Here is a 12,949-nt window from a genome sequence, read left to right as displayed (position 1 = left end):
ATTACTTTTTCTTAATAACCAACAGGACCATGGAGTTGGTATTGGGTTTGTAGCATGCTTCGATAAAGGGCTACCGAGTTTGTTGAAATGGATGACCTTCACCTTCATTCAAGGTTACATGGATCAAATATGCTAAAATCTTTAAACAGCATCTTCTTGATAACCATGCGGTTTTTAGCATGTTTTCTCAAGTTACACACCTTGATTTTAGTTCAAGGTCACACGGGACTATGCTAAAACCTTTAAATGGCTTCTTTTAACTAAGCAAAATGCACAGAGAGCTAATATTGGACTTTTAGCATGCTGGGATGAAGTGCTATCAGAATTGTTCAAATTAATGACTGTTACACAACACCCACGACAATCAACACATTAATATATGTTTTCCACAGTCGTCTTTACTAGCGTTTAGTACAAGGTGTGTAACCGAGCCAACCCTCGTCTATGACTGCCCAAACTTAGCTCTACCGTTTGTTTTTACTGTTCCTATCAGATTAATTACTTATAAAAATTTGGTGTCCTGGGAAGGTCAACTCTGAGGTACACTGGTCCGTAGCACATGCCACATCAATTTGATAAGGCCCCTTACTTCTCCAGCATACACTAATTAGATGTCAACAGACCCCACCGGTTATCTATTGATATATGGAGACTGTCTCCGCATCACTTTTACACACAGAGTTCATCTGCTGGCTATACCGTTACATTAAGATTAAATTCCTGTATTTAATCTAACACGGACATTTTTATAATTTCTAACCTTTAACACCTCCCTCCTAAAAATAAACTTCTATAACAAGAGAAGTTTATAGGACTGATATCTATCTGATGGGTTGACTCGGTACACGGTTACATTATAAAGATTATACAGAAGAAGTAGACAATACTCACGCTTAAAGCTGATCCAAATAAATCCATAATAAAATTACTTAATATCCAACTCAAATAGACTTACTGTTCACATTGATTACACTTATTGTCTTATTTGAATGCACTTATTGTCCAATTTGAATACACTTATTGTCCAATTTGAATTCGCTTATTGTCCACTTTTGAAAACACTTATTGTCCAATTTGAATTCACTTATTGTCCACTTTTGAATACACTTATTGTCCAATTTGAATTCACTTATTGTCCAATTTGAATTCACTTATTGTCCATTTTGAATGCATTTACCGAGTTAATTGAAAATTAACCAAGTCCTAAATACGTGATAATCCATCTGCATTGGCATTATCCTTTCCTTTACGGTATCTCACGCAAAAGTTGTATTGCTGTAAAGCTAGTGCCCACTTCAATAGGCGCTGGTTCTTGTCTCGAACCTGGTTTAACCACACTAATGGATTGTGGTCGGTCTCCACGACGAAGTTTGTACCACTTACAAAATGTGCCACGGACTCGATCGCCCAAACTATGGCCAGGCATTCTTTCTCTATCGTGGCATAGTTCCTTTCCCTCGGCAGTAACTTCCGGCTAAGGTATGCTACAGGGTGTTCTTCACTTGCTTGCTTTTGTGTCAAAACAGCGCCAATAGCGATGTCACTGGCGTCTGTTTGCAGAACAAACTGCTCCTCAAAATTTGGCATTGACAGCACTGGTGTTGACACCATTTTAGACTTTAGGTCTTTGAAAGCCTTGGTAGCATGTTCATTCCAGATTACCTTTGTTGGCGCTCCCTTTTTAGTAAGGTCGGTAAGCGGTGCTGCCAGCTCAGCAAAATCTTTGATGAACTTTCTGTAATATCCTGTCATCCCTAGAAATCCACGTACCTGTTTCTTTGTGATAGGTAAAGGAAATTCAATCATTGCTTTGATTTTGTCCGGATCTGCCTGAATTTTGCCACCTCCAACAAGGTGTCCTAGGCACCTTACTTCTTCCTGCCCCAAACTACACTTACTTGGTCGAATAGTGAAGCCATACTCCCTAAGTCGCCCCATCACAGCCTGAACATCCTGCATATGTTCCTCCCAGCTGTTGGAGTGTATGATGATGTCATCAAAATAAGCCAAAACATGGCTTAGACCTTGAAGTAGTTGTGTCATAAGTCGTGCAAAAGTTGCTGGAGCTGTTTTCATTCCAAACGGCATGACGGTGAACTCGTAGAGTCCAAACGGCGTTATAAATGCAGATTTTTCTCTGGAATTTTCAGAAAGAGGCACTTGCCAATAACCCTTAGTTAAGTCCAAAGTGCTCAAATATCTAGCATTTCCCAGCTGCTCAAGTATGTTATCGATGCGGGGAGTTGGGTAAGCATCAAACACTGTAATGCTGTTCAGTTTTCGATAGTCCACACAAATTCTAATCGTTCCATCGCGTTTTCTGACCAAAACTATTGGTGAACTCCATGGACTCTTTGACGGTATGATTAGGCCTTGCTCAGCCATCTCATCCAGTTGTTGTTTTACATCAGCCTGCTGAGTGTATGGAATCCTATAAGGCCGTTGTGTTATGGGAATCTCTGATGTAGTTTTTATCTCATGTTCCACTACAGTTGCCTTCCCTGGCCTTGTCGTAAAGACATCCTCAAAATCAGCACACAACGCCCACAGTTCCATCACTTTGTCACTGCCTACGTTTTTGTTGACGTTAACATCCTTAACTGTCTCCTCCGAGTCATTTGGATGAAAGATTTTCCCCTCCTGACCAACATCGTCACCCTCTACTCTGCTAACTATGTTCATAGCACGGTAGTACCGTTTAAGCAGGTTCACGTGATACGTGACTATTCCTCTGCGACCTCCGACGTTGACTTTGTAATTGACATTGTTGACCCTTTCAGTCACTCTATATGGTCCTTTCCAGTGTGCTAGCATCTTGGCGTTCTCCGTTGGGAGTAGAACAAGGACTTCATCACCTGGACTGAATGATCTTTCAGTTGCCCTTTTGTCGTACCATACTTTGACCTTGGCCTTCCGTTCTGCTAAGTTATTTTGAACCACCTGACTGACATCTTGAAGTTTTTCTCGTATGTTTACTATATGGTCCACCACAGATCTTGGGGTGTCTCCTTCTCCTGTCATGATTGATTCTAGTGCTTGTAAAGGTCCACGAACAGGCCAACCGTACAGAAGCTCGAAAGGAGAAAATCCAGTTTCCTCATGTGGGACTTCACGGTATGCAAACAGGGTATAGGGCAGTAACTCATCCCATTGCTCGACATTACCTCCGCACAGCTTCTTTAGCATGGCTTTCAGAGTACCGTTAAACCGTTCTACTGTGCCATTTGTTTGAGGGTGGTATGGAGTTGTTTTGATACCTTTGATCCCAAGGTTTCTGTAGAGGTACGTCAGTAACTTGCTGGTGAAATTAGTACCTTGATCTGTCAAGATAACATTTGGGATACCCACACGGCTGAACATTTCCATGAGTTTTGTAGCAATTCTCTCCGCCTCAATGCTAGGTAATGGGAATGCCTCAGGATATCGCGTTGCATCGTCAACTACAGTTAGGATGAACCTATTCCTTGATTTTGTCATTGGTAACGGTCCGACAATGTCCATAGCAATTTTCCAAAATGGCTGTCCAACTCTTGGCACAATGACCATTGGAGCTCTCTGGTGGTCACGTCTAGCCACTTTTTGACACACATCACACGTTTGACAGTAACTTTTTATATCCGAGAACATTCCAGGCCAATACAATGATTGTAGGATTCTTTGCTTAGTTTTCTCTTGTCCAAGATGTCCTGCTAAAGGTCTGTCATGGGCAAGTTTAATGACAGCTTGTCTCAGTGATTTGGGAAGTACCAACTGTTTTCCAGCTGTTTTACCATCTCCAGTCCTCCACTTTCGCCTTAGAATGTCATGTTCCCAATAAAAAGCAACATCATCTTCATCAGCTTCCTCAGCTGACGACAAGGACTTCGCCTTAATTTTACTCAGCGACTCATCCTCTCGCTGTAACTTGGAAAGTTCCTCTGAGTTGACCGTTGACAGCTCATCAACACCCAGCCTTTCCTCCGATCTTTCTTCCATAATGTTTCGAGGTAGTACTTTTGTTACCTCCATTTCACGCTCCACGACATGCTCCTCAGCCTCTTGCTGCTTGGACTGTGCCCTTGTCACTGCCATAACTGACCTGTCAAGAATATCCATTCCTAGTAAAGCTTCAGCAGCCAAGTCCGACACGACACCAACTTGAGCATGACCCTTAAAGCATGGAAGGTCAAGATCCACGATTGCCCGTTTTGCTTGAAACGGCTGGCCAATCGCCGTGTATAACGTCATACACTGTCCTTCAAGGATAGCACTTGGCTTGACAAATTCCTCACGAATTAACGTCACATCAGCCCCAGTATCCTTGACAAAGCTTATTTCCTGTCCGTCTGCAAGACCTGGCACACAAATCAGTCGCTCCCCAATTGTTTGCCTAACAAGATACGAAGCCTGATTTTGTCCTCCTTGTCTTTTATTACTCGGACAGTCCCGGGCAATATGGCCCCGTGCCTTACACTTAAAGCACACCACATTCTTCTTGCCCTCGCCAGCAAATCGCGACATTTCCTGTGAAACCACTTTACTGGCATTCGTACCTCCCGATCCCATAGGTATATGCCCAGCACTCCGCCTATTCTGATCTCTCTGAGGTACTATATAATCCTCTGCAGCCTCTACCACCGTCCCTGTTCCCTGGTTTCTACGTATCCACTGGGACTGTGCTCCTGGCAACGCCTTCAAGAAGTACTCTTCTCGAAAACACTGAATAGTATCACGCTCTCCGATGAACCTTGCCAAATATTGATCTATGCGTGCCATAAGTCCTCGGTATGTTTCATTGTGGTTTCTTTGGATACCAGATAACATTCCGAAATAATCAGACCTCCTTTTGCTGAATCGTGTAATTAAGGCCTTCCGTAGATCTTCATATGTTTTACTAGAATGAGAAGCAATCTCGCGAGCATCTCCAACAAGTAAGGATTTCAAATGTAAGACTTTGATATCTTCTTCCCATCCTGCTTGCTTGGATACCGACTCAAATTCATCCAAATATGTTAGCACATCTTCTTTGTCATGATTAAATGGTTGTAATTTAAGTTTCACTGGAATTTTCGTTGTGGCTTCAGTTTTTGTTGTGCCACGATTAAGTTCAAGTTCAAGTTCTTTCAGACGCAATTGATGCTGTAATTCCCGGTCTATTTTGAATTTTTCAAATTCTAAGCGTTGTTTTTCTAATTCAATTTCCATTTTTCGCATTTCAAATTCCTTCATTTCAGTGTTGTCTTTTAAAACCTTTGTCATAATAGTTACTTCTTCATCAACTTGTTCCTCTATCTGTTCACCAGTCATTAGTTCTATCAGGCTTTCCTCAGTTGCCATACTGCACTGTGATATGTTACTGCATACAGTTCATAGACCTCCTTTGGCTCAAACAGCTATAATAGCCAATAACAGTTTCTTGATATACCAAAATTAAAACACTTAATTAAGATACATATATCCCAGAAATGTGTTCAATATATCCCAGAGATGTGTCTGACAGATATATCCCACCGCTGCCACCAAAATGTTACACAGCACCCACGACAATCAACACATTAATATATGTTTTCCACAGTCGTCTTTACTAGCGTTTAGTACAAGGTGTGTAACCGAGCCAACCCTCGTCTATGACTGCCCAAACTTAGCTCTACCGTTTGTTTTTACTGTTCCTATCAGATTAATTACTTATAAAAATTTGGTGTCCTGGGAAGGTCAACTCTGAGGTACACTGGTCCGTAGCACATGCCACATCAATTTGATAAGGCCCCTTACTTCTCCAGCATACACTAATTAGATGTCAACAGACCCCACCGGTTATCTATTGATATATGGAGACTGTCTCCGCATCACTTTTACACACAGAGTTCATCTGCTGGCTATACCGTTACATTAAGATTAAATTCCTGTATTTAATCTAACACGGACATTTTTTATAATTTCTAACCTTTAACAATGACCTTGAACTATACATTGAAAGTCACAGGAGTCAATTATAATATACTAAAATATTAAAAGGACATTTTCTCAATAACCAAGAGGCCCACAGACCTGGTGTTGGACTTATAGCATTCCTGGGTAAAGGGATATAAAGATTGTTCAAATGAATGACATTGACCTTCATTCAAGGTCACATGGGTCAAATAAGCTGAAACTCAGGTGACCGGTAAGGCACATGGGCCTCTTGTTTTATCATACGATTGAAATTGATGCTTTAAGAAAAAGAGAATATAACATCTCTACCGCCAAATTTTCTAACAACTCCTAGCACTTGTCTTCTACCGACCCATTCTAACAACTCCAGGCCTCTGCTGACCCTTTCTAACAACTCCAGTCTTCTACCGACACATTCTAACCACGCCTCCAGTCCTCTATACCGACACATTCTAACGACTCCTCCAGTCCTCTACCGACCCATTCTAACGACTCCTCCAGTCCTCTACCGAAACATTCTAACGACTCCTCCATTCCTCTACAGACCCATTCTAACGACTCCTCCATTCCTCTACCGACCCATTCTAACGACTCCTCTCTACCTACCCAATCTAACGACTCCTCCATTCCTCTACCGACTCCTTCTAACGACTCCTCCATTCCTCTACCGACCCATTCTAACAACTCAGCCAGTCCTCCACTGACCCGTTCTAACGACTCCCCATTCCTCAACCGACCCATTCTGACGACTCCTCCATTCTGACGACTCCCCCATTCTGACGACTCCCCCATTCCTCTACCGACCCATTCTGACGACTCCTCCATTCCCCTACCGACACATTCTAACCACTCCTCCAGTCCCTACAGACCCATTCTAACTACTCCTCCAGTCCTCTAACGACACACATTCAACGTTTCTTCCAGTCCTCTACCGACCCCTTCTAACGACTCCTCCATTACCCTACCGACCCATTCTAACCACGCCTCCAGTCCTCTACCGACCCATTCTAACGACTCCTCCATTCCTCTACCGACACATTCAACGTTTCTTCCAGTCCTCTACCGACCCATTCTGACGACTCCTCCATTCCTCTACCGACACATTCTAACGACTCCTCCATTCCTCTACCGACACATTCAACGTTTCTTCCAGTCCTCTACCGACCCATTCTAACGACTCCTCCATTCCTCTACCGACCCATTCTAACAACTCCTCCATTCCTCTACCGACCCATTCTAATAATTCCCCCATTCCTCTACCTACCCCTTCTAACGACTCCTCCATTTTTCTACCGACCCCTTCTAACGACTCCTCCATTCCTCTACCTACCCCTTCTAACGACTCCTCCATTTCTCTACCGACTCATTCTGACGACTCCCCATTCCTCTACCTACCCCTTCTAACGACTCCTCCATTTCTCTACCGACACATTCTAACGACTCCTCCATTTCTCTACCGACACATTCTAACGACTCCTCCATTTCTCTACCGACTCATTCTAACGACTCCTCCATTTTTCTACCGACCCGTTCTAACGACTCCTCCATTTTTCTACCGACCCCTTCTAACCACGCCTCCAGTCGTCTACCGACCCATTCTAACGACTCCTCCATTTCTCTACCGACCCGTTCTAACGACTCCTCCATTTTTCTACCGACCCCTTCTAACCACGCCTCCAGTCGTCTACCGACCCATTCTAACGACTCCTCCATTCCTCTACCGACCCCTTCTAACCACGCCTCCAGTCCTCTACCGACCCATTCTAACGACTCCTCCATTCCTCTACCGACCCCTTCTAACCACGCCTCCAGTCGTCTACCGACCCATTCTAACGACTCCTCCATTCCTCTACCGACCCCTTCTAACCACGCCTCCATTCCTCTACCGACCCATTCTAACGACTCCTCCATTCCTCTACCGACCCCTTCTAACGACTCTTCCATTCCTCTACCGACTCCTTCTAACGACTCCTCCATTCCTCTACCGACTCATTCTAACGACTCCTCCATTCCTCTACCGACCCCTTCTAACGACTCCTCCATTCCTCTACCGACCCATTCTGACGACTCCTCCATTCCTCTACCGACCCATTCGGGTAACGACTCCTCCATTCCTCTACCGACTCCTTCTAACGACTCCTCCATTCCTCTACCGACCCATTCTAACAACTCAGCCAGTCCTCCACTGACCCGTTCTAACGACTCCCCATTCCTCAACCGACCCATTCTGACGACTCCTCCATTCTGACGACTCCCCCATTCTGACGACTCCCCCATTCTGACGACTCCTCCATTCTGACGACTCCCCCATTCTGACGACTCCCCCATTCCTCTACCGACCCATTCTAACGACTCCTCCATTCCCCTACCGACCCCTTCTAACCACTCCTCCAGTCCCTACCGACACATTCTAACCACTCCTCCAGTCCCTACCGACACATTCTAACTACTCCTCCAGTCCTCTAACGACACACATTTAACGTTTCTTCCAGTCCTCTACCGAACCATTCTAACAACTCAGCCAGTCCTCTACTGACCCCTTCTAACGACTCCTCCATTACCCTACCGACCCATTCTAACCACGCCTCCAGTCCTCTACCAACCCATTCTAACGACTCCTCCATTCCTCTACCGACACATTCAACGTTTCTTCCAGTCCTCTACCGACACATTCTAATGACTCCTCCATTCATCTACCTACCCATTCTGACGACTCCTCCATTCCTCTACCGACACATTCTAACGACTCCTCCATTCCTCTACCGACCCCTTCTAACCACGCCTCCAGTCGTCTACCGACCCATTCTAACGACTCCTCCATTCCTCTACCGACCCCTTCTAACGACTCTTCCATTCCTCTACCGACTCCTTCTAACGACTCCTCCATTCCTCTACCGACTCATTCTAACGACTCCTCCATTCCTCTACCGACCCCTTCTAACGACTCCTCCATTCCTCTACCGACCCATTCTGACGACTCCTCCATTCCTCTACCGACCCATTCCGGTAACGACTCCTCCATTCCTATACCGACTCCTTCAAACGACTCCTCCATTCCTCTACCGACCCATTCTAACAACTCAGCCAGTCCTCCACTGACCCGTTCTAACGACTCCCCATTCCTCAACCGACCCATTCTGACGACTCCTCCATTCTGACGACTCCCCCATTCTGACGACTCCCCCATTCTGACGACTCCTCCATTCTGACGACTCCCCCATTCTGACGACTCCCCCATTCCTCTACTGACCCATTCTAACGACTCCTCCATTCCCCTACCGACCCCTTCTAACCACTCCTCCAGTCCCTACAGACCCATTCTAACTACTCCTCCAGTCCCTACAGACCCATTCTAACTACTCCTCCAGTCCTCTAACGACACACATTTAACGTTTCTTCCAGTCCTCTACCGAACCATTCTAACAACTCAGCCAGTCCTCTACTGACCCCTTCTAACGACTCCTCCATTACCCTACCGACCCATTCTAACCACGCCTCCAGTCCTCTACCAACCCATTCTAACGACTCCTCCATTCCTCTACCGACACATTCAACGTTTCTTCCAGTCCTCTACCGACACATTCTAATGACTCCTCCATTCATCTACCTACCCATTCTGACGACTCCTCCATTCCTCTACCGACACATTCTAACGACTCCTCCATTCCTCTACCGACTCATTCTAACGACTCCTCCATTCCTCTACCGACCCCTTCTAACGACTCCTCCATTCCTCTACCTACCCCTTCTAACGACTCCTCCATTTCTCTACCGACTCATTCTAACGACTCCTCCATTCCTCTACCGACTCATTCTAACGACTCCTCCAGTCCTCTACCGACTCATTCTGACGACTCCCCCATTCCTCTACCTACCCCTTCTAACGACTCCTCCAGTCCTCTACCTACCCCTTCTAACGACTCCTCCATTTCTCTACCGACTCATTCTGACGACTCCTCCATTACCCTACCGACCCATTCTAACCACGCCTCCAGTCCTCTACCAACCCATTCTAACGACTCCTCCATTCCTCTACCGACACATTCAACGTTTCTTCCAGTCCTCTACCGACACATTCTAATGACTCCTCCATTCATCTACCTACCCATTCTGACGACTCCTCCATTCCTCTACCGACACATTCTAACCACGCCTCCAGTCGTCTACCGACCCATTCTAACGACTCCTCCATTCCTCTACCGACCCCTTCTAACCACGCCTCCAGTCCTCTACCGACCCATTCTAACGACTCCTCCATTCCTCTACCGACCCCTTCTAACCACGCCTCCAGTCCTCTACCGACCCATTCTAACGACTCCTCCATTCCTCTACCGACCCCTTCTAACCACGCCTCCAGTCGTCTACCGACCCATTCTAACGACTCCTCCATTCCTCTACCGACCCCTTCTAACCACGCCTCCATTCCTCTACCGACCCATTCTAACGACTCCTCCATTCCTCTACCGACCCCTTCTAACGACTCTTTCATTCCTTTACCGACTCCTTCTAACGACTCCTCCATTCCTCTACCGACTCATTCTAACGACTCCTCCATTCCTCTACCGACCCATTCTAACGACTCCTCCATTCCTCTACCGACCCCTTCTAACGACTCCTCCATTCCTCTACCGACCCATTCTGACGACTCCTCCATTCCTCTACCGACCCATTCGGGTAACGACTCCTCCATTCCTCTACCGACCCCTTCTAACGACTCTTCCATTCCTCTACCGACCCATTCTGACGACTCCTCCATTCTGACGACTCCCCCATTCTGACGACTCCTCCAGTCCCTACAGACCCATTCTAACGACTCCTCCATTCCCCTACCGACACATTCTAACCACTCCTCCAGTCCCTACAGACCCATTCTAACTACTCCTCCAGTCCTCTAACGACACACATTCAACGTTTCTTCCAGTCCTCTACCGAACCATTCTAACAACTCAGCCAGTCCTCTACCGACCCCTTCTAACGACTCCTCCATTACCCTACCGACCCATTCTAACCACGCCTCCAGTCCTCTACCGACCCATTCTAACGACTCCTCCATTCCTCTACCGACACATTCAACGTTTCTTCCAGTCCTCTACCGACACATTCTAATGACTCCTCCATTCATCTACCTACCCATTCTGACGACTCCTCCATTCCTCTACCGACACATTCTAACGACTCCTCCATTCCTCTACCGACTCATTCTAACGACTCCTCCATTCCTCTACCGACCCCTTCTAACGACTCCTCCATTCCTCTACCGACTCATTCTAACGACTCCTCCATTACCCTACCGACCCCTTCTAACGACTCCTCCATTCCTCTACCTACCCATTCTAACGACTCCTCCATTCCTCTACCGACCCCTTCTAACCACGCCTCCAGTCGTCTACCGACCCATTCTAACGACTCCTCCATTCCTCTACCGACCCCTTCTAACCACGCCTCCAGTCGTCTACCTACCCATTCTAACGACTCCTCCATTACCCTACCGACCCCTTCTAACGACTCCTCCATTCCTCTACCTACCCATTCTAACGACTCCTCCATTCCTCTACCTACCCATTCTAACGACTCCTCCAGTCCTCTACCGACTCATTCTGACGACTCCCCATTCCTCTACCTACCCATTCTAACGACTCCTCCATTTCTCTACCGACTCATTCTAACGACTCCTCCATTTTTCTACCGACCCCTTCTAACCACGCCTCCAGTCGTCTACCGACCCATTCTAACGACTCCTCCATTCCTCTACTGACCCCTTCTAACCACGCCTCCAGTCCTCTACCGACCCATTCTAACGACTCCTCCATTCCTCTACCGACCCCTTCTAACCACGCCTCCAGTCGTCTACCGACCCATTCTAACGACTCCTCCATTCCTCTACCGACCCCTTCTAACCACGCCTCCAGTCGTCTACCGACCCATTCTAATGACTCCTCCATTCCTCTACCGACCCCTTCTAACCACGCCTCCAGTCGTCTACCGACCCATTCTAACGACTCCTCCATTCCTCTACCGACCCCTTCTAACCACGCCTCCATTCCTCTACCGACCCATTCTAACGACTCCTCCATTCCTCTACCGACTCTTTCTAAAGACTTCTCCATTTCTCTACCGACTCAGTCTAACGACTCCGACCTTGGGATTTCGAGGACGCGTCTACAGTCAAATAAATGTAGAACATTTCATATGAACGTGCGCGAAAGAGCAACAGCGTTGGTACCAAACTCAAGATATATGTACGTTTCACTCTTTTCGCTTTTTGCTGCAAAGAAGTTGTGCTGGTTATACATACAATCAATCAGCATTATTGCTGGTGATCGAATGACTTTATTGCAACAATTCCAATTTTACAATTGACCTGTATGAATTACGAGTTCCACTAACTACTTTGTATAAATATCGAATGCATTACATTTACTTATATTTACATTCCTAATGTGGTTTGCTGATATGAACATACAAAGTGAAAACAACAAACATATGACCATGAATACACTATGAAAACCGTATGAAAATATTGTCTCTCGTGCAAATCACCTGATTAATCGGGTCATATTAATACGCCATCGACAGTAAGACAGGAAGAGTAGCTTCCCTTGGATCGATAACGTTGGTACGAGATACTATTTTTACTTTAATACTTCTTTCTTTTTATTTTATACAAAATTAAACAAAAAAGACTGGAAAATGCGGAACGACATTAAAACAATGGCGTGGTGCATAGGCGGGATCTCCCGGCTGTTCTAATAATTTGGCGTTTCGTCGTATACATGACAAATTTTTCTTTTTAATAAAATTTCTCTTTTTCTCGATATAAATTTTTTAAATCAAGGTTATGTAAATATATGAATTGAATAGATTTTTTTTAATTTTCATGGCGGCTATGAATACCAGTAGCTAGCTACATATCCTCCGAGGCGCGCTACCGCGCGCCACGGGATATGTAGCTGCTAGCTACTGGTATTCATAGCCGCAATGAAAATTTTAAAAATCTATTCAATCCATATATGTGTGTGAAGATGGGGGAGTGTAATAG

The 12,949-nt window shown here is 45.7% G+C and overlaps 4 protein-coding genes across 4 annotated transcripts; 2 read left to right on the top strand and 2 right to left on the bottom strand.

Annotated features, from left to right (window-relative positions):
* Positions 1-1,203: 1,203 nt before the first annotated feature.
* Positions 1,204-5,316, bottom strand: LOC117336658. The gene has a single exon (XM_033897267.1). It carries the CDS (start codon positions 5,314-5,316, stop codon positions 1,204-1,206), a length of 4,113 nt encoding a protein of 1,370 aa, XP_033753158.1.
* Positions 5,317-9,496: 4,180 nt separating this feature from the next.
* LOC117336657 (36.4 kDa proline-rich protein-like) lies at positions 9,497-9,991 on the top strand. Its single transcript, XM_033897266.1, has one exon. The coding sequence runs from the start codon at positions 9,497-9,499 to the stop codon at positions 9,989-9,991; it is 495 nt and encodes a 164-aa protein (XP_033753157.1).
* Positions 9,992-10,003: 12 nt separating this feature from the next.
* On the bottom strand, positions 10,004-10,432 carry LOC117336656 (sperm-activating peptides-like). The gene has a single exon (XM_033897265.1). It carries the CDS (start codon positions 10,430-10,432, stop codon positions 10,004-10,006), a length of 429 nt encoding a protein of 142 aa, XP_033753156.1.
* A 583-nt stretch (positions 10,433-11,015) lies between these two features.
* On the top strand, positions 11,016-11,543 carry LOC117336655 (36.4 kDa proline-rich protein-like). The gene has a single exon (XM_033897264.1). The coding sequence runs from the start codon at positions 11,016-11,018 to the stop codon at positions 11,541-11,543; it is 528 nt and encodes a 175-aa protein (XP_033753155.1).
* Positions 11,544-12,949: the final 1,406 nt, after the last annotated feature.

This window comes from Pecten maximus, chromosome 10, assembly GCF_902652985.1.
Source record: "Pecten maximus chromosome 10, xPecMax1.1, whole genome shotgun sequence".
Lineage (NCBI taxonomy): Eukaryota > Metazoa > Mollusca > Bivalvia > Pectinida > Pectinidae > Pecten > Pecten maximus.
The sequence above is the reverse complement of the archived record's forward strand: the minus strand, read 5'-3'. Positions and strand labels throughout refer to the sequence as shown.